Source organism: Anopheles bellator, chromosome 2 (assembly GCF_943735745.2).
Source record: "Anopheles bellator chromosome 2, idAnoBellAS_SP24_06.2, whole genome shotgun sequence".
Classification (NCBI taxonomy): domain Eukaryota; kingdom Metazoa; phylum Arthropoda; class Insecta; order Diptera; family Culicidae; genus Anopheles; species Anopheles bellator.
The window spans coordinates 29,460,117-29,481,864 of record NC_071286.1 but is presented as its reverse complement, the minus strand read 5'-3'; the positions used below and the strand labels follow the sequence as shown (position 1 = coordinate 29,481,864).

General features: G+C 52.8%; 1 protein-coding gene across 1 annotated transcript; it reads left to right on the top strand.

Annotated features, from left to right (window-relative positions):
- The first annotated feature begins 2,205 nt into the window (after positions 1 to 2,205).
- Positions 2,206 to 6,723, top strand: LOC131207330 (uncharacterized). The gene has a single exon (XM_058199940.1). The coding sequence runs from the start codon at positions 2,206 to 2,208 to the stop codon at positions 6,721 to 6,723; it is 4,518 nt and encodes a 1,505-aa protein (XP_058055923.1).
- The last annotated feature ends 15,025 nt before the right edge of the window (positions 6,724 to 21,748 follow it).

Below are 21,748 nucleotides of genomic sequence, written 5' to 3'. Positions count from 1 at the left end.
TCATTCAAAAGCACGCGCTCCCAACGGTGTGTTCCGCGGAGGACACAGCCGTGTTTCGTGTTATGATTCAGCATGACAACCAACAATTGCCGTCGGTCCCGGGACGTGGACCGTCCTGCTTTGTGGTGTGTCCTGTTTTTGTTCGCGGTGCCCGGTTTCGCCTCTGCCGGCCTACAAGCTGTGCCCCCGCCCGACACCGGAATCCGTGGTGGCGTGTAAAATTTTGAGGCTTCCTTTCAGTGACTCACTCACCGTCCGATGGATTGATTTACGAACTTTAAAGGCGCACAATGAGACACCTTTTTGGGCAGCTTTTCTTGTGAGGCTCCTCTGCACAGGGTGTTTCAAAAGAAAAATGTTGGATGAGCTGGGTTTTCAAGGCAACCGGTTGCTCGGAACCGGGAGCTTCCTATTTTGGTTGTTGTTTTGACTTACAACTATCACATTTAACAATATAAATATCAAGAACATTTTGAAGGCCGGTTTAAGTTATCACAAATCACACCATAAATACAATGGTTAACAACATGAAATTCATTGCTGATCAAATTGTTTCAATTATGTTAATTCTGTTAAATTACGTGCCGGTTTTTTCAGTTAGTCACATGCTCTCAACAGCTGGCTGGTCTGGATATTGTGGTAATTACAATTCAAAAATTCCTCAAACCTCAAAAACATGCTCGTCTTACTTGACTTGACTTACTTGGTGATTTTATCTTTCAGCTAGTTTTGATAATCTTTTGAGTCATCACAACTGGGAAAAGTAACTAATTTTCCAAATTATTGGAAAAAATGCATCCTTAGACCATAATGCCTTTGTATTTGCTCGGAATCAGGCCCGGTAGATGGTGCGATTGGTCTTTCGTCCCTATGCCCAACTGTGATAATGGATTTGCATGTCACAGTTGCGCCTCGGTCCTGCAGCTAGCTAACCTGCACGAAATTAAATCGAAATGGGCCATTCCAGAAGAAAAAATAGAAAAGAAATAATTCGTTGCTCTATTGATAAGGTTGCCATCCAGGATCCGGGATCGTTGGCGAGTTGTTTTCCAGCGACCGTTTGAGAGTAATTAAAGTGAAATCGTGATTTTCATTTTCGGGACCATGTTCCGTGGCCGCCGAACACTACACGCGTGCGTGCACAATCGATAACACCAGGCCAGAGGTCGGTTGGTTGTGTGGGTCGCAGCAGTGAAAACAAAATTTAACTAATGACGCTAATGACACATACACACCCCATTACGGCCACCCGACCCCCCGAAGCATATTTCGGGACGGTGGGTGCGCATATGGCGCGACTGTGCCATATTTTAAATATGCACGACACCGAATTGAAACGGACGAATGGAAGCAGGGAAAACGGAAAATGCTTTCGACAATTATATATTAATCGGCGTCCACGACGTTTGTCCTTTATGTTTTTCTAATTTCGAACAACTTTCTGGGAATCCATATTTCGGGCTCACTGGGTGGCGGCGATCGGGCCGCGTCAGGCCTGACTGTCCCCCGGTGACTAATAGTCCAACCGTGCCACCCTCGCGGGGCCGTGTCGATGATGGGCCCTCCCGAATTCGGAACACCTTCGCCGTGGTTGGTGGTTGATTTCAAATCGACCGACGGACCGGGCTTCGACACGGCGCAGGTGTGTGATGGGGTTCGAAAGTGCGAGTCGGCGCGCATCAGGGCCTCCCTATCGCCCACCCTGCACCCCCTCCTGCTGGTGGGCTGCTAAAATAAATCGAAAATATGTTTATCTTTCCCTTCACCAAGGGGCTGGCGTGGGGTGCGTTTGATAGTGGTCCAGGGGTTTTATTTTACTCCCCCGGCACTCGGACCGATAACGACCGAGTGGAGCGTCGAAAAGTGTGGCGTGTGGCCTTCAAAAGGCAGCCCATTTTTTTTGGAAGGTTCCGGGGTTCGATCGATCGGCTCTAGGGCCGGCGTGACTCACCCGAACCGATCCCCGACCCTGGTGGTTGAAAATGCCGGGTACCAAAAAGGAACTTTGAACGCGCTTGGTGTTCACCACGCTCATGACATGACTTGCCTACCGGAGCCTCGCGAAACAAATTCTCACAGATCTTTGACGGTTTTTGAGTGCCGTCCTCTGATTCTACAACATCAACCACTAACACAGACACCTTCTGTGCTCCGTTCACAGTTACCACCACCAGCAGCAGCAGCAGCAGCACCACCCCAATGACAATGGCTGCCTCGGTCTACGCAACGCCTCCGCCGGACCTGAGCGCCGGCGAGGAAGCGGCCCTCAGCGACGCATCCAACTCCTCGCAAACCAACAGCTCGCACGGCTCGGCGCTGAAGGCCTCTAAGCGAACCCTGTCCTCGTCCTTCCTGAACGCGGCGACCACCCCAGGCAGCGGTACCACCACCCTCCTCGGGGTCACGAGCTCCTCCGACTCGCTGCCGGACCTGTCGAAGAAGCGGCGCAAACAGTCGATGCCAAGCCGCTTCGCTTCGGCCAACGGCGCCGCCATCGGCGCGTCCGGTCCGGGCGATGAAAATGGTGGCCAGGGCGAGGACCAGCACCGGCGGACACCCAGCCCGGCCATGGACACGGCGGAGGAGGACGGGGCCGAGCACGGGGACGAGAGCGGGCTGCTGTCGGACGAGCAGCAGAGCAACTTCCAGAAGATATTCCTCTCGAACCTGAGTCAATTACAGCAGCAGCACCTCCAGCTCCAGCAGTCGGCCGAGGGCCCCTCCCTGCCCGACACCTTCCTGGCGTCGAAGCTGAACAGTCTGATCTCGCTGAGTGCGGCCGCGCGGGCATCCGAAGGACACCGCCGTCGGAGCATAGACGATGCCGAGGACGATGAAGGCGATCTGCGCCGCGACGGCAGTTCCCCCGACCGGGAACCGTTCAATGGGCGCCGGGAGAGCGAGGAAGATCGGAGGTCGGTCGATGGACCGACGGCCAGCGAGGTCGACCCGGGAGTCGTCAACCACCACCAGGCGCCGCGGCTGTCGCTCAAGAAGGAGCTCCTGTTCGATCCGGACTGGGATGGGGAGATCCAGCGGAGCGGCAACAGTCTGCCGAAACCGGAGGACTGGATCTCGATCGCGGGTCTCTCGTTCCCGTTTCCACCGGAAGCGGCGGCCGCCCTGTCAGCGTCCGGCTACCTTCCGCAGCTACCGCCGCTGCTTGGCGTCCCACCGTTCGGGGGCTCCGGAGTGGACGGTGCTGGCGGTGCCCGGCCAGGCGGCAACGTCCCGCCGCTGCGTATCTTCAACCCGGAGGCGTATTGCGATCTGTGCAACAAGGAGTTCTGCAACAAGTACTTCCTCAAGACGCACAAGGCCAACAAGCACGGCATCTACGAGCCGTCGGCCAGTAGCGGCGGCGGTGCCGGTGGCTCCAGCGCCGACGGTGGTCCATCCTTCGCCGCCATCGCCAACCCGTTCAGCTCGATCCACCAAATGTTCCAGATGCACTCGGCGGGAGCTGCGACCTCAGCGGAGCAGTTGGAGAAGCTCGGAGCACCTGACACGCCCCCGGTTCCCCCAGCACCCCCAGCACAACCCACACCGGCGCCGAAGTCCACCGCTCAGCCGCCGCCGCCTCTCCGGGCGGCGCAGTCTCCGAAGACGACCGGTGGCGCCACCAACCAAATCCAGCCGACGGTATTCTGTGACATTTGTTTCAAGAAGTTTAGCAGCCTGAGCGCGATGCGCAAACACCGCAGCAAGGCGCACGAGGTGACAGCTGGGCAGGGTCAGAGTCAGCTGCAGCAACAGCTACAGCAGCAGCAGCAGCAGCAACAACACCATCACCAGCAACAGCAACTGCAACAGCAGCTACAGCAACACCTCCAGCACCAGCACTACCTGGCCCAGGTCCACCACCAGGCTGACGAGGGCCCGAAGGACTCCCTGGACTCCGGTGGCTGTGCGCTCCCCGAAACGCGCCGGAGCGATTCCCCCCTGCAGCTCCCGGACGGCTTCCGGGAGGACTACCTGGTGGAGCAGGAGGACGCCTCCTTCACGCCGCAGCCGCGCAAACTATCGCCACACTCGATGCAAGCCGCTCGGGATGCCAACTTCGCGGCCGACAAGCTCCGGCGGCTCGGCGTAACCAACCCGGAGGCATTCTGCGAAATCTGCTGCAAGGAGTACTGCAACAAGTACTTCCTCCGGACGCACCGGCTCAAGCGCCACGGTGTCCTGCCGACGCCGGACGAGCTGAAGGAGGAACGGGGTTGCCCCCCGGCCCCCTGGTTGGCCCCGTTCCTGCAGACCAGCCCACTGAACCTGATCATGGGCGGTGGCGCCGCCGCCGCCACCGTCGCCGGCGGTTCCGACATGGTGAGCGCTCAGTTGGCACTCCAACCGTCGGCGCTCAAGAAGTTCATGGCGGTGGTGGCGGCCGAACGGGATGGTGACGAGAGCGGGCCGAAGGGGTCGCTGGAGATTAAGCAGGAGCTGCAGCTCCTGTCGGCCAAGGACGACGGCGAGGGAGAGAAGCTCCCCGGTGGAGGGAAGCCAGCGCCAGACAATGGAAGTGACGAGGACGCGGAAGCGATCAGCGTCGACTTGCAGAAGCTCCAGTCGATGATCATGCAGTTGAACGACCTGAACCATCAGCACCAGCAGCACCTGGGCCGGAAGCAGCTGGGTCTCGGGTGTTGTGGGGTCTGCGGTAAGGAGCTGGCCAACCAATACCTGCTCCACGCGCACATGATCCAGGAGCACGGACCGCTCGGGGAGAACAACAACAACAACGGTCTGGGGAAGGTCGGTTCGCGGGAACCGACCCCGCTCACCTCGGGCGCTGGCCCCCTCACACCATCCGGGGAGCTACTCGGCGCCGAGGTCCACGGACCGTCGGCGGCGGCGCCGCCTTCGTCGACGGCACCGACTCCGACCGATCTGCCGAGCCCGAAACGCGAGGGCTTCGTGACCCCGGATCGTCCCACGACCGGCGGCGGCGGCGGTCCTGTGGGGGTTCCACCACCACCGGCGGCGGCGGCGGTGGGCTACGCGGAACGCAAGGCGCCGTTCTCGCTGACGCCGACCAGCAGCTACTGCGAGATCTGCAACAAGGAGCTGTGCAACAAGTACTTCATGAAGACGCACATGCAGCGCATGCACGGCATCGAGATCGAGAACGGGGCACAGATCGGGGGCGTGGTGTGCAACATCTGCAACAAGGAGCTCTGCAGCAAGTACTTCCTGCGCGTCCACAAGCACAACACGCACGGCATCGTCGAGGAGGGCTCGCCGTTGCCGCAGGCCCGTCAGAACGGCGCCCAGGGAACGGGGGCCGCTGGTGGTGGTGCAGGGGGTGGCACTGACGCGGGAGGGGTGGCTGAGAATCCTACTGAGCCTGGAACCGGCACCTATGTGTCGCCGGGCGGCGATCCTACGACGGCGGCTGCGGCGGCTGCTGCAGCCGCCCTACTGAAGCCGGGCGAGATCAGTGACCTCAGCAACCGGTACTACTCGCACTTCACCGAGGTCTGCCCGCTCTGTAGCCGCCGGTTCCGCAGTGCCAAGTGGCTGAGGGCCCATCTGCTCAGCGACCACGGTAAGGTCGTGGTGGATAAGCTGAAGGAGCTGGAGCAGAAGCTTGCCAACGGAGGGCCGACCGCAACGGCGGGCGGCAACGGTGTAGCGACCGGTGGCTCGGGGGGCCGCAGCAAGTCGAGCAGCCCCGCCCCGCTGAAGGTCCCGAACGGGTTGGGGGACCCGCCCAAGTACGGCCAGGGTAAGGCGCCCTTCGGCGCTCTCAGCCCAGCCGAGGCGGCTAAGTTCCTGCCGAAGGCGGCTGCGGCGGCTGCGGCGGCTGCGGCGGCTGCGGCGGCTGCTGCCGCCGCTGGCGGCATCCCGGCTCTGTTCGGACCGGAACAGGGGGCCTCACCGATGGGCGGCCTGAAGGGATACCAGTGCTCGTACTGCTCCTTCGCCACCCCGCTGCTCCCGTTGCTGTTCATCCACGAGCGTTCCCACTCGAGCCTGACCATCGTCCAGCAGCAGCTCCTTCACCAGCACCAGCACCACCAGCAACAGCAACAGCAACAACAACAGCAGCAGCAGCAGCAGGAGGAAGCAGGTGGGGCCTTCCCGTCGCTGCTCAAGTCGGAATCGGCCGTTTCGCTGGCGAAGGAGAGCTCCCCCCAACAGACGATGCCCGGAACCGCCTCGGCTTCGTCGTCCTCGTCGGTGGGTTCGTCCTCCGAGACGCCCTCATCCACGCCGGCCTCTACACCCGTGCCGTCGCTCTCGCAGGAGGCCCTCAACCTTCAGCAGCAGCAGCAGCAGCAGCAGCAACCGCCGCCACCTCCTCCCCACCGCACCGGCAGTCCCGTGGTACGGCCACACTCTGGCTACGCCATGCGCGCATCCCCGCCCGGTCCCACCAAGGACACGTCGCCGCGGACGACTCCGGGCGGCGGTGAACCCAACGCCCTGCTCACGGAGATGGCCAACATCACGCAGCGGCCCGCCGTCTACGCGCTGCCCCAGCAGAGCGGCCCGCTCATGATGCAGTCCTTCCTGATCGAGGAGTCCCTGAGTGGCGGTGGCCGTGGCTCCCCCGGTGACCCTTCGGTGGGTGCCGCAACCTTGGCCTCCGCTGCCGCCGCCGCCGCCGCCGATGGGGCCGACCCGACGGATCACAGGTTCGTACCCGCCGTTGTTTTCTTGCCCGTCAAGGAGCGCATCCTCGCGCCGATGACGATATCCTTCAACCTGAGCCCCGCCTAAGCGCGGCCGGGTCACTAGTCACGCAGAACCCAAAGAAGAAGAGGAGGTGGAAGAATAGTATGAAGAAGCAGTCGGCGAAAGTGGGGCTCGACGAAAGTCGGCAGGAAAAAAAAAACAGAGATAAGATCATAGTTTATCGCAAGGAAAATCCGCAAATACGTACGAAAAACTTATCCTTTAAACCAAGTAATTGAAACATAAAACTTATGCTATCAGAGTCAGAGAGATAATAGATAAACCATGCTAGTGAATGTACCAGAACGAAGGTGAAAACAAAGAGCCAAACCTAAAGGGTGGGCTCGTCTGGTGGAATCAGAACCGAAGGTGTTAAGCCGTCGAGACTCGACACATTTAGACAAATTCTCACACAATCGCCTGTGGAGTGTGACACTTTACCTAAACCCCCCCCGAGACACTTCAACGTTGCGGTTCGTCGTCTCTCTCTGTCTTTTTCTTTCGCTTTTGGCAGTTTAGGTTGGGTTTCACCATCTTCTTTGGTCATTGCACTATTTAAGTTTTTTTTTTCGTGGCGTATAGAAAGACTGAAGCATAACAGGAGAAAACGCACGCGAAAAGTGATTAAAACTGCTTTTAAACCTTTATATAGTACGACCAAATTGAAAAGAAAGCTAAAAGTTCGGTAAGCATTTCGTAGCGCGCAGAACAAACGACAAAGAAAGAGATAGAGAAAGAAACAAACCGAAACAAGAAAGAAAACGGAACAAAACGATTGAAGAAGCGAGAGCAAAATAGGTCAAATGTTACACAGACACAGGAGAGAGACAGAGAGAGAGAAAACACAAAATAATCAAACGTTCGTAGTATAGACATTTATCGTGTGGCAAGCGCGAGGGCTCTAGTAGGCGAAGTAGGTGAACTAAGCTTGCTAAGGGAGAGCAAAACCAAACCGTTCTTCGTGATGTTCTAACAAAGTTCCTATTATGAGTAAAACTGAAACAAACTGACGAAACGTTGTATTTCTTCGGGATTATGATAGAGTTTTTGCGTAACACAACCAAAACATAAGAAGAACCCGAAACAGAGAGGCGCGAATGGTTAAGGCGAAGTAGTAGCTGACAGCGCGTATAATAAAGCAGAAAGGTGAAGGTGAAAAAAAACCATTAGAAACGACAGCAACACAACAAGTCAGGCACTTCGCAATTCGCTTTATTCGCGCTACAAGAGGTGGATAAGCAACCAAGAAAGTATCTAAATGGGCAGCCAAGATTGTGATTGTTTCCAGTTTTTTTTTTCTGTTTTCTCGGCAACGCGAAGGCTATAGCGTAAGCGACTTACTCAGGGTAAATCACAAATGGTACAATACAGTCTACGGGGCGCGTAGCGACAGATCGGCGTCGCAGATATTCAGGGACGCATTTCTACTACCTCAGTGGCGACGCGACGGAACCGAACACACCGAAAGTTACCAAAAACCCAACAAAGAAAAAACAAGTAGATCCTGTAAGAGTACAAGAGTTTCATATTTTGACGGGCCGCGTCAGGTAGAGACAAAAAGCCGAGCGCGCGTCGCGCAAACTCAAGTCTGTAGACTTCCTCCTTCGGTACGTAATAATGTAATGTTCAAAAGAAAACCAAAAACCCCGCACTAGTCACAACCAACCAAACAACTAAGCTACCAAAAATCAAAGCAACCCGCACAAAACGGGGAGCTTACTAGAGACCAGTGTGAAACGTCTACAACACTTAGTATTTAGCGTAGCGTAATTAGCGAACGGGAAACCCACTGTGTATTGCTTCGTAGAGCGCTCTGTCTTACCGATCGAAGGTGAAAAGTGAAGTTACCACGGCACGTAGTTTGAGGTTATATCAGCAGCAGCGCCAGCATACGCTACTACTCTGGCATCCCAAAGAAGGGCCAGACCCTAGGTGTATATATTCTTTTTTAAGCCTCCTTTTTGGACCATTCTTTTATTTGGTGTCCACCAGCAGTAGTACCCTAGTTTTCGCTAGTCATAGTAGTTACCCTGTTTGTTGTGGCGAGACGGCAACAGGGAAGTCCCAGCATGGACTTCCCAGTGGTCGCCCAGTGGACCCGAAGCTAGTAAATCCGGAACGCCAGAGTCGCCAAGCGATTTTGCCACCAGCAGCTTGCCAGGGATCAAGCGCGCTCCGAAGGACGAGGGCTTGCCAAAGAGAAAGGGACACCCGCGTGCGCGCGCCAAGAAAGAAGCGAACTCGCAAGGATCGAAGGAATTGGGGAGCAGGAACACAAAACCGATAATACCGCGTTTTCGGCAATTGCTATTAGAACAACAAAACTGAACAACTGAAACAACTAACTGGAACTGTAAAATGCTGTGTGCCTTTTTAATGTAGCAATTGCTGATCACGTTCAATAAGAGAGAAGGACAAGATGAACGACCCACGGGCGGGTTTGCGCGGGCTTGAGGACGGGCAAAGCGAGGCCAGCGAGGCGAGGGCGCCGCGCGCGCGGGGGTTAGAATATGGTAGGCGCCACCGGAATCGTTAACGGAGCCGGTTAGACGGTTAGTTATTAATATTTCATATATTTGTATTGTATAGTTTCGGGTGATATATGAAGTGTTGTAATTAATGGACGGCGCCGTGGCTCGGAACGGACACTACAAACAAGTGCAAACAAACACATGATAATAAGTAACTAAACAAATAAACAAACAACGCTAACGTATGATTATATTGTTGTAGTAGCAAAACAAAGCAAATCAAAATCAAAAATGGCTAGCGACGGTTAAACTACTATCGCAAAACGGCAGACGAGTTAGAGACCAGATGAAACTACACACGCAAACACAGGCAGCAATTTTCAAAATTTCGCAAACCGCCAAACCGCAAACTGACAGCAGACGTCAGACGGGGAATGACACCATCAATCAAATCTGATGCGCCTGATTGAATCGAAAACAGCAACCACGAAACAAAAATGTGTGCCGAGATTGCTTGGATTGCCTCTGCCGTGTATGCCGTGAGAACCTGAACCTGGGAACATTCCCGACCGACTTTAATCAGAACTTTATCCAGGGTTTACCTATCAGCGACGCGAAACATCGAGCTCGTCACATCTCGCCAGGCACTCCGAATCAAAGCGAACGGGTGATTTAAATGCAACCGAGAGAGTGTTTGCCGTAACATCCTACCAATTGACTAGCAACACTGCCAAGCTCCACGCCAAGGCCCCCGATGTGCTGTTGATGATGAAGATTGCGATGGCTACGCTCCGATAATGGCTCCACAGCCATGTCACTGCCGACGACGACGACGACGTCGCCATCGTTGAGAGAGTGGCAACGAGGATGGCTTTTCGCCACGATTCGCACACCATCCGGTCGGTAATCCCGGGGCGAATGTCTGGCGAAGAAGATTTGCAACCACATCGCGTTCCGGCTCGGAATCCGTGCTCCGGCTTGGGTCCCGATTATGACGGGACGAATCTGTTTTGCATACTTGATTTAATTAAATCATTTGTAACGGCAGATAATCGCTGCGCGTTACGAGCTACGGGCGTGTTAGTATGATAAGGATCCGCTTTCTCTCCGCTTTTTTTTTTTTTTTTTTTGGTTTGCTGTCCGCTTGCCAGCCGAAGGTCCTGGTGTCGTGCGGCAGCTCCAGCGCTCTTTCGGTGGTCGACGCGTCGGTTTCTTCGGTTCCGGCTCGATGCCGAGCTGATGGTGACGTGGAGTTAGGAAGTTTCACACCAGACGACCGTTGTTCTCTGTGTTTGTGTGGAGTGGATTTTCGTTGGCGACCGTGTGTCCTGCCCGACGACTGTGGGGCGCGACGATTAGGGCCGTGACGGTTGATGGTTTTATGTGCGGGCTCCGGGCTCCTTTCACTCCCAGTGTCGTCGGGGCTGGCGTTTTGCATGGGAATGAAGTGATTATTGAGGGATTTTCCAACCGCTGCCACTGGGGGCGGCTGTGGAAAGATGGACACGTGTTTGCGTGTTAGAAACACGCTTCGAGCCAGTTTACAAGGATTCGGTGTGACTTCTCAAAGCGTGTCCTGAGTCCTCTAAGCAACCGAAGTCTAATCGTCTGGATGGACTGTCAAGCTCCCATAAAGGGTCCAGTGAAGTTTGCAGGCTTTTCTAACGGGAGGGCATCAGAAGCTCCGGTCGTGAGGCGTTCGTAGCTCTGATCCCACCCAGTCGATACTAGGGCGAGAGATATTCACCAGCGAGAACGTAGCGTTGGAATCTCTCTTCAATGCTATACTTTGAATATTGGCCCACCGTTTTGGCGATAACAAGATAATGTCAGGAATTGCTGACAAACAGTCCTACGGCATGCCATTCACAAGGTAGCCCCAAACTAATAATTAAGGTACTAATATTTTTGCTCATTTGTCTTGCTGATTGCGATTCGCATAGCTCCACCTTGTTGATTCCTTCTTCGGACCAACGGACTTCGAAGATTGCTAGAGGCCCTTTTTTCTTCGGAAATCTCTGGCGTGCAAATTTAGAACAAATCAATAGCTGCGTGGTGGAATTCGCGTCAAAATGGCGCCACTGTCCAACGCCTATCGGGGTGTGGCGACGCCGTCGTCGACGACGATAAGTGCGAAAGTTTTCCACCGGCATTTCGGTGTTGTTATTTTTCACCACGGCCATGCAACGCCCAAAAACAGGATGAAACAACAAGCCCATATTCATGCCCATGTGTGAGCGAGTGAAATGGGGGAATTGGGCAGCAAAATCTTTATCAAAGTATAAAACAGGCTCTCAGGCCGTCCGATAAGAAGCGGCCGGGGGTGGCAACCGAGGGGGTGGTGCAATATAAATTATTTATCGATTTTATTTTCCGCCCAACGCCCGGGCCTGGGTCGGCCCGTCCCGGGGCCCTCCCGGCGGTACGGATTCATTATGCTATCTCGAACTCATTATCGAGGCTGAAGTTTTTATTTCGATTTTTCCTCGGCCTCGGGCTTCGGAGCAAAATAAACCCTCCCAATATATGTGTGTATGTGTACCACATATGTGTCCCCGCGCTACCCAACCACCGCCACCACCACCGGGCTACGATTATTGTTGTCGCCAAGGCGTGCATGTCGGGCGTCATATTGGTTCCGATTCGGAAAAGAGACGGACCTCCCACCACCCCATACATCGCTCCGAGGGGGGGGACCTCCATTTGCGCTGACCACCACCAGCACGGATTCCCCGCCACGGGCCACTTCTTCCTGTCTCTCTCTCTGTAAACTGCCAATCCATTTCGGAAATGGTCGGGAAAAATAAAACTAGGCTTCAAACAACAAACCCGGGCTGGTGGGGTGGAACTGGACAGGACAGGACAGGGCTTCCCATCCAACACCGGCCCGCCGCCTAACACCCGAAGGTGGTGACCCCGTCCGCGGATGGGCCAGTTCCATCTGGTAGCCACGAATCATATAAATTTGATTAAATTTATGTATGTGCACTTAATGACAGGACGCCGCGAACCACACGGACACGGACACGGACATCGCGTCATCAGCGTCCCATCGAAGGTTATGTATTATTTTACGCCTTTTTTCCGATCACCGTCCACAGTCCCGGAGGCAGCCCGATTTTCGGTGGTGGACAACGAGCGGAGCGCGCATAAAACTTTTCGAACCGCGCGCCGGCCCCTAGACGACGGGCGGTGGCGGTACATTATCGTGTCCTGCTTCGCGCCGGGTTCGAGTGGTTCCACTTCAATTTTTATTGGTCAGCCAAGACATGGTTGCCGCGCCACGTGCGTACGAATAAAAATTCGGCCTCACACAGCGGCGGCCGGGAAGGGGCATAAAACGGGACCCGAGTCGCCAGTCCGCTTGCTAATGTACGGCCATTTTCTTGTGGTTGCTGTTTCTGCTTCGGGTTTTACTTGCTGGACTTTTTTTGTGTGTGGTTGCGGCGACACTGGCGACAATTAGAAGAATTGTCCGGCGACGAGACCACAAGCTCGGGGCTTTCGAACGCGCATCAAAGCATGCTGGTGCTCGCTTATGTTGCTCATATGCCGGGCTGACGTTTGCTCTACGACGGAGTAGGCGCATTGGGATGATTCGGAAGCCCTGTTTTGGACGCAACTTCAGTTTTTCCAAGTAACTCCCAGAAGGTCCACATACAATTTTCACACTCGAACCGTCGGGTACCTTTTTCGATGGTGAACACCTAGCCGATGATGATGGGCAAACCGTCATTAGGGAGGTCCATCACAGTGGCCGACCGACAGGACCAGCGTTGGGCATTAATTGTAGTGCATCATTTTTGAGGCATCCGGTTCGGTAAACACCCCACCGACGCACTAGGGAGCGCATTAAAAATTCAAACCCCACGACCGACTGGTGCATTCAAGTCCCCTTTCTAATGCGAGTCCTCATTTTCATAGGGCTGCCCCATCGGCTTACGCCGGTTTCGGTGGCTCGACGGCTACACGCAGCGCGAGTCCTTTTTCCCCGGTCGCAGTTCCGGGGGCCGTGCGTATCAAACCAGATCGCATAAATTGTAATTATTTCTGCACCGTCGACCACCGACACCCAGTTTTGCTGTGAATTCAACGATTTTTTGGACGAAAAATTTGCATGTCCATCTGGAGAGGGGCGATTAATGGGCGATTCAAAGTCGGCATCCGAATCGTACCGGGAGAGGCAAAACGGATGCATAGCTACGGGATCTGGGTCCCTGTTTAGAAAAAGAAACAACCGAGCACACCGATAATGCCCGAAACTAATGGCCGCTAGCGCTTAGGGTGCGCTGCCCCGTACGCATTTCTTTTTTTCTGCCCACCGAAAACCGAAATAATTCCCTAAAAGCACCGAATTTGGTGAAGAATGAAAATCAATTGCTTGTGTACTTTCCAGCAGTTTTGCATTTTTGCCCGGTGCGCATATACTTTTATCGGCCGCCCGTTACACTTTTCAAACGGTCGGCCCTCATTATGTTGGCGCGATTTTGGAAGAGAAAAAAATCCAGGGACCCTTCGAAGGGCGCAGCTTCGCGCGACGGGATGTCCTGAATCACGCCACCTCGTTTGGCTGTAGGTAGGGAGATCGGACTGGACCCTTGCGAGGCCCACGGCTCCGGCATACACGCAGGCGGCCGTCCAAAGCAATCGAAAGACACATACACAAAGAAGTAGAGAAACAATCGGCAGTGAATCATCGTCCGAGCGATCTAAATTGGCTCAATTTCGCCTGTGGGCCCCCGGGCGATGCATAATTGTAAAACCCCCTGGACCGGAACCGACCCGGGGCCGGACATTCGATACTTTGCCGACCGCGGAAATCAATCATCGTAGCGCTGCGTGTTGCTTGCGTGTAATCCGCACAGCCACGTGGCCGGCCCCGCAACGATCGGCGATGGTTTAGGTGCGCTGCTTCCGGACAGGTATTAGGAAAAAGGACAACCGAAGAAAGACAGAGCAAGTGACGGGCAAGGCGAGCCAACGATGATGATTACAGCTACATCAACCCAAAGTACCACTGAAAGGGTATGTGACAGGGATACAGAAAACGGATAACTAAATGTAAACAGAGTTTGTACAAACAGCGCAAAAATGCAGTAGCAGCTTATCAAACCATTTCCAAAAACACAGTACTCTAAAATATATCTTAGATCCAATTCACAGGCGCTCGGAACTACAGCAGGAACTACCTAGAAAAAGAGTAGTAAAGAAAAATAGACAGCAAAAGAAAGTTCAACCCGCGGCAGATCCATGCTACAATATTACAAGCGAAATGAGAATACTACCGTGTAAGCGAATTTTAATGAAGATATATTATGAAATTGTGTTTTCATCACGTTTTTGCGCAAATAGCATTATACATACATATAAATATATATATTAGAAGCACACACGCGCGCGCCCGTGTCTATCGGGACTACAATACACGGGCACAGATACGTGGTAGCAATAGAAAAAAATAATCCAGCAAAACCCAAAAAAACAAACCTTTTGGGCCGCAGATGACAGAGCTAATTACAGTCCACACCAGAAACACTCAAACCGATCTCAGGAAAATGCGCGCGCGCGTGTCTATGTGCGAAGAAAAGGAAACAAAAAGGGTTTCTCTCGGCACGATGGAGGGACGGATAGCGGACACTAACGAAATGTACCTTGCGAAGCTTAACACCTAAAAAAACGGCAAACAGTGGGGAGGACTCAGGACTCAGGATGAGCTAGCTTAAGCGTAAATGAGCATAAAATCAAAAGCGTGGCCACTGCACCGTGCATGTTTAGGTGGCGGGCAGTGGTCCGCACAAACACATGCACACACGAAATCAAACGCAATGAATCAATCTCGCTCGTTGTTTCGATGTTCACGTGCTTAGCGATTAACCGGATGTCCTTATAATTTGCATGCTTTCTCCGTTGTGTTTACTACTTTTAAACTACTCCCAACCCGGCGAGCGAGTCAATCAAATCGTCGTTAAAAGATCGTTTCTTGAGTTTTCAACCGTGCGCACCGGACTCGACTGCCAGCTGTCCAGCCGTCCTCCCATATCACGGAGTGCACGGATTATATTTTATGAGCCCATAAACTGGACCATCTGTACTACATTCTCTGCTACGTCAGACCGATTGGGGACATTCACTCGCGGGGCATGTATTATTCATCGCGCAACAGTAAACCTAACAATTACGTGCGCTTTATGATGGGCCCATTTGTCGTTGCATTCAAAAACCCCTTAAAAATCCGCCCCATTTGTATCATTTAAGGTGGCTTCAAAGGCTCCACGTCCAACGGTGGTGCTGCATCGTATTTGCCAGTTTGCCGCGTTCTGTGTTTCTTTTGCCTTGGAATAGAATTTTCCGGTCGTTTTTTTTTCTACTCTACGCCATTGTTTGATATGAAAATTTGTCCCAAAATGCCTAGGGGTGCCTCGTGACGGTTGCGTCGTCGTCGCAAATGAGCGTTTCCGAGGGGCTTCCGGACCTAAAAATGGTTCACATCATCATTACGCGGGCACCGAAAGTGCGTTTTTCCTGCACTTGGTGCCGCGGTGCCAATGCAAATGGAAAACACCCGGGAGGACCGGCCAATCTTTCAGCGGGCTCCGAATTCCGAATATTTTTACGCCACCGAGGCAGAGGTTTTCTTCCCGCCGGCTGATTGTTGGGTGATTCAGGGGAGTGCATTTTTTGGACCGGAACCGGAACCGGAAAATGGATCCCGGACCCCGGAAATGGGTCGCATCGTTTGCAAATGGTTTTCGTGGTTGCATTTTGCTTTTCTTGTGCGAGCCTTGTGTAATGGAAATTAGAGCTTATCAAAAGAAACACCAGGAGCCTATCAGAGGACGGAATGAGCATCATTTGGGCATGTTTTGGGCATTTGGGCATCTAACGTGGGTCTTTGTTCGGAACAAAGCGTACCGTATTCGATAGTTTGTGTAATAATGCTTGTTCTATGCTACAAACTTATTCAATGATTTGAAACATCGCAAAACCATAGAAAGCTATAGAATCATAGAACTATTCTATGTTTTATATTTGGTGAAAGTTTTGCATTGAAGTTCCTAAGTTGGAGAATTACTGAGAATAGAATAAGCTCAAACTATGCATTTGCAGACTGGCAGGAAAATTATGGTATTCGTTGTTTAGTTCTCATACTTTCGAACTAATATTAGGACGAACTCTTTAAATATTTGTTTGGCTATATTTCACCGTCCTTTCACTTTCATGTGGCACGAGCTCCGAAACTACACTCTCACATGTTACACAAATAATTCCATGAAAGTTTAACAAAAAAAAAGGAACCACCGATTTAGGTTGCCGCTCACTTTCTTCAGCATTATTTGCTCTTTTGTTGTTGTAGTAGAAGTAACAAGAAATCCTAATGGAAATCCACGTCCCGTGGAGCCGGTGCCCGTGCGATGATGAAAGGGAGCCAAATTTTCCACGGTCCCCCAGCACAACGCAACGTCCATGCTCCATGCTTTTTCGGTTTTTCATCGAAAGCCATTTACGCCGGGCGCGCCGGGCTGTTTCCAAAACTTGCAACACATCTCGGATGATAAGTTTTCCCCTTTTTTCCGTCATAACGCGCGCCCCGGGTTGCTGCCCGAGGTGGTGACGGTGGCCAAAATTTTGATGGCAAGGACGTGAAATGGGGCCCAAAGATAAATGAAGGATGATTTATACCGCCCGAGAGAGAGAGAGAGAGAGAGAGAGCGAGCGAGAGAAAGCCGAGGTGCCAGGACATGCTGCTCGAAGAGGTGACGAAAACGGAAAGTTAAGCAAAGGAAGAACCCGGCAAGAAGTAATGGCGGCAGCATCCAGGTCGCACAAAAAATGAGGACACACAGCCTCCAAAATCTTCCCAACCGAAGGATGATGTTGTTTAGAGAATATTAGACGGGCCAGACACAAACACACGCCAACAGCGTGAAGCAGGTGACGTCCGTTTTTGTGGCCAACTTTTCGCCGTCGTCCAATGTTTTCGCTTTTTCGCTCCCTCTCTCTCCCTCGGCTCCAATTCTCGCCTCCATGATGGATGGAAACGGCGGTGCCCAATGCCGATCCCGATGCTGGCCCCGAGATATATCTCAATTTTTATGCTGCGGTTTCGGTGCCACAGTTGTGCTTGTGGCGAGCGTTTGTTTTTCCCTGTTTTTTCTGCTGCCTTCTTCTGTTATCTGTTTACCAGTGTCCTTTGGCCCGGCTCCCAAACGGCTGGGCCGATGGAAAACGCCAGATAGAGACCACAGATGAAGCATCGAGGCGCAACGGAAAAACGGCACGAACGGAACGGTTTTTCCGATGATGAATTAAGGATGTGTGCGCTGGCTGCTGGGCGAAAGTGGTCCAAAAATATGTAAAAGAAAAATGGCGCAACCATTTTCCTTTCCCCACCCCCCCCAGCGCCAACGGGTCCCCGGACTGTGGGCGCACCTTGACGGGAGTGAAAGTGAAAAATTTTAATTAAATTTAACAAAAAGAAAAAGGAAGACTTTCCACCAATAAGCCGGGCAGAGCCTTATCGTGCGGCCACGGACTCGTGGTGCGGTGCGGTGATGGTTTATCGTTCGCTGGGACGGAACCCGGGGCAGGAACCGAGTGCACACCATCCCGAGCCGGGCCGGGCACCAAAGCTTTGGCGCACACGTAGCACAAATTGAACTCCTGCGCTTCGGGCCCGGCGTGGAAATTTTTCATTTTAAATGAGATTGATCAAATGAATAATTTATAAAAGTTTTGCTGCACTCGCTCCCGTCCGCAGAGTTTTCGGCAGCCCGGCTCCTCGGGCTGCAGCATCGGCACTCCGGTGATACACTGTTTTCCGTTTTCCGAGCGAAAAGTTCAATCTTTAGAGCGCGAAAGCGCAGAATAAAAAAAAGAACTAGAAACACACTCAGAATATTCCAATTTTGAGTAATGGCTGAATTATGCATAACTACTCCATCGTGTTCTTGGCGAGCGACCGACGCTCCGACAGTCATCGGGGAAAATCTATCACTGTGCCGGGTTGCGGGGGCCGGGTGTCTCGGGGTTCTTTTAAGAAGATTGCAGATCCCCGGGACTTGTTGAGATGTGGAGCTCGGAGTCTGAACGGAGCCGATGGATGTCGCGCGCTACGGTAGTTCGGTCGGTCGACTGATTTGATCGGCCTCGGCGGTCTCTGATGATGGAACTAATAAATTACTCCTCTGCCTAATAAGCCTTGGCGTGAGTGTGTCTGTGTGCGTGTTGAAATGGCCAAAAACCACAATCGTTGAAAGCAAGTCTCTGGCTGAGTGGGACGCTTTTTTTTGAAAAAAAAATGGCCCACTTGGATGGTCCCGAAAAAAATCCCCGAACTCCAATTAGACGCCCGCGTGGCGAATTTTTATCGGAATCGCAGGCGGCCGGAAAATCTGCAAACGAAGCAGCCCCAGCAGCCGACGCCAGCGTCGCACCACAAATTACGGTCCTGCGCGAGCGCGCAAATGTGGTGGCCTCTAATTGCCAACCCGGCTCCACGCACCACCACCCACCCCCAATTACCATAGATTCCGGGTGCGGGAGAACCGGGCCGGGCGAACATGTGGCCACGCAGCCTCCGTCGCGCGCGCACAGTTATTGATCCTTAATCAATTGCTTGCCAGCGCGTTTCGTCGTTCCGACCGTCCGCTCCGGATGATGGCTGAGGCAGAGATGAAGGAGGAAAGCTCGTCCGGGAAATATCGGAAAAACCAAAAATCAGAGACCCATTGCCGCCCCACGCCAACGCGGCCATCGTTGGCGTTGTGTCGCCTTTTAATTAATTAAGCAACCCCCTTCCCGATGCGGCCAGCAGCTGCGGCCCCGTACGAGGGGGGAGGGACCCCCACAGGAGGCACATAAACTGAAGGCTGGCCGGCTCTTATGGCTCCAAGGGGCTCCGGCCAACGGCGCGGGCACCACGCACCCGGGGAACGCGGCACATAAAAATATTTAAGAGAGATGAAAAGAAATAAACTGACCAAAAGGCGCCAGTGACCACCCAGCCAGGACCACCGCCCCCCCTCGATTCCGTGGTAACAAAGGCGAAGAAGGGGCCAAGAAACCTGCACCAAACTCGTCCGACTCCGAGAGAGCCGATGTATAAAATGTGGAATGGTACAACAGTAAAAGACTTCGTAAAGCTGTCAACGAGTGTGTGCGTGTATGTGTGTTTGAAGCTCCACTGGACACGCTGGCAGGAGGCGGGAGTGGGTGGTAGCCAGCGGTTCCAAGCCCCGGGTGGTGATAATGATAAAGAATGCTGCTAACGACAACCACACAACATGGCCGCAGTCGGCGGTGGCCTCCGTGCTCTTTAATGAGTCCTTGCGTCCTGGGCGCGCGAAAAGGACACTCCCTACCTGTGGTGGGCCGCACAGGTGGTGGCGGTCCACCACACCCGGCCGGTCGGTCAGGAGTTTGAAAAGTTTCCAACCCGAGAGCCCGAGCTCAAGGCGCGCGCGAGTCGCACGTGGAAATGTTGGCCACCGAACGCCCATGTGTATGTGTGGCTAAGGACTGTATGTGTGTGGTCAATTGATGCCGGACACACGGCCGGTACAGGAGCACAGTGGGTGGAAAAGAAAATTGCCCCATACGTGGTGGCGCGTGGCGATGAGTGAGAACACAACGGAAAATCCTTTTCGTGCTCTCGCTCTCTCGCTCTCTCGCGGCTAATTCGCATTTCCCGCATGCACTGAGATGACGGGGTGGCCGCTGTGTTATTGCTTCATCCATCTCACGGTGAGATCACGGTCCGCTCACACAGTCCTGCCGCCTGCCGGACTCATTAGAGCGAGAGCGGATGACTCCTTGATTTTTAATGTGCCGTATGTGAAACGCACGTGTGTGCGTGCGGCTTGCCCGGGGTCGTTACTTTTTAGGTTTTTCTTCCCAGTCCCCTGGCCCCAGTTCGTGCGTCTCGCTCCGGCGCCCGGTGCTGCGATAAGGACGAGAGTGTCAAAGGCGACGGCCACCGGACTGTCCACTGGCAATTCGGGATGCCGCCGCCATCCTTGGGATGGAGTGTACCCAACAACAACAACAACAACAGCAGCACATCCTTGGTGCGTTATCCCGGTTTGGCCAGCAGCACGAGTAATTGGCTGCTGCTGCTGCTGCTGGGGTCGGAGGTCCTTGTGCGCTGTTTGTGCTGACACTACGGAAGTGTTGTGCCGCTGCGCTGCTGTTTATCTGCCTTGAGCAGGCTTTACAGGGAGAAGTTCTCCTCCGTTTTCTTGCGGTTCGGAAACTAGAAGTTCGTTTTCTTGCTGGGCCCGCCACAGCCCGGTTCACTGAATGGTGGATAATTTTTGGGGCTAATTCTAACTTGGTTGAAGCGATTCGCATCCTTTTTCGAAAATAGTTTAATTTATTCATCTAGTTTTCCTATAGAAAATAATGTTTTCCCATTTACTTGATAAATTCGATTATTGCATCAATTTGGGTATTTTATTTTCCACTGTTGATGGAGTAATTCGTTTGTTTTGTTGTTTCTTGCCATGCCAATGTTTTCTTGATGTTTTACTTGTTTTTTTCATTTAAATGGACATATTTCCATTTTTTCAATAAAATATGCATGACCCAAAGTGGCTTTTAGTTCTTCATAAAGTCAACATCTTCCTCTTAAGTAGAAATTACTTTAATTGTATATCATTCATATTTAAGGATCCTTATTTGCAGGATACAATTAGAAGTTTGTTTCAGTGTTCAATTTTCTTATTCATTTATTTTCAAGTTCCTATCTTGATTCCTAATATATTTATCTTTGTTACCTCATTTTAGTCAGTAATTTGAATAACAGTTTGGATCAACTTTAATTTGTTTATCACTTGAGTTTAAATGTCGGTCTTGCAACTCGCGTCCAGTAATGGCACGGCTAGTTACAACTTAGTTTCGTGCTTGAAAAGGCATCAAATAAGAAAGTGTGAACAGTTATGATTTGCGGACTCGAGTAACTTTCAAGCAGCGATTGACTCACTTAAATCTGCCATTTAACCGAATTTGAATTGCTGAAGCCAAGACACAACTTTTGCGTAGAAGGTTGTTTGTCCAAACTTCCTTCCTCAAGACACTGCCACGCTTTTGGCAATGTTTCAAAACACGTTCCTTTTTTCGTTTCGGAAAAGGACGGAACGGTGCTCGCTTCTCACTCCCACAAAACACCCCCGGAACGGCTTCGTCTGGCCGTGGCAAATATGCAGAATAAGCCTTCGGAGCTCTGGGTCGGAACCACCGCCGGCTTGCAGCCAGCCTTTGCTCGCTTCCACCACTTGGCCACATGCCCATTGGCCCATTTCAGACTGGTGGAGGGCAAAATTCGAACATACAAATAAAAATGAAAATATAAAAGTGTTACGGGGTGTGGGTGGGTGTGGGCGGTAGGCGCTCGGTGCTGTACGTTATTGAAAATCAATATATTTCTTTCCCAACCCCGGCCATGGTCACCCTCCCTCGTTCCCTCTAAGATATGCGAAGAAGGCGGTAATGTCAGTAACAAACCCAGCCAAGGGCTCGGCGCGGGCGAGGGTGCGGGTGAGCGGCGGCGCCACCGATGTTTCCCACCCAGCCGAGCCGAAGAAGTCTATCACGGTGGTTCA

Excerpts from the sequence above, each read along its gene's own strand:
- LOC131207330 (XM_058199940.1), top strand. The coding sequence starts at position 2,206 with ATGGCTGCCTCGGTCTACGCAACGCCTCCGCCGGACCTGAGCGCCGGC.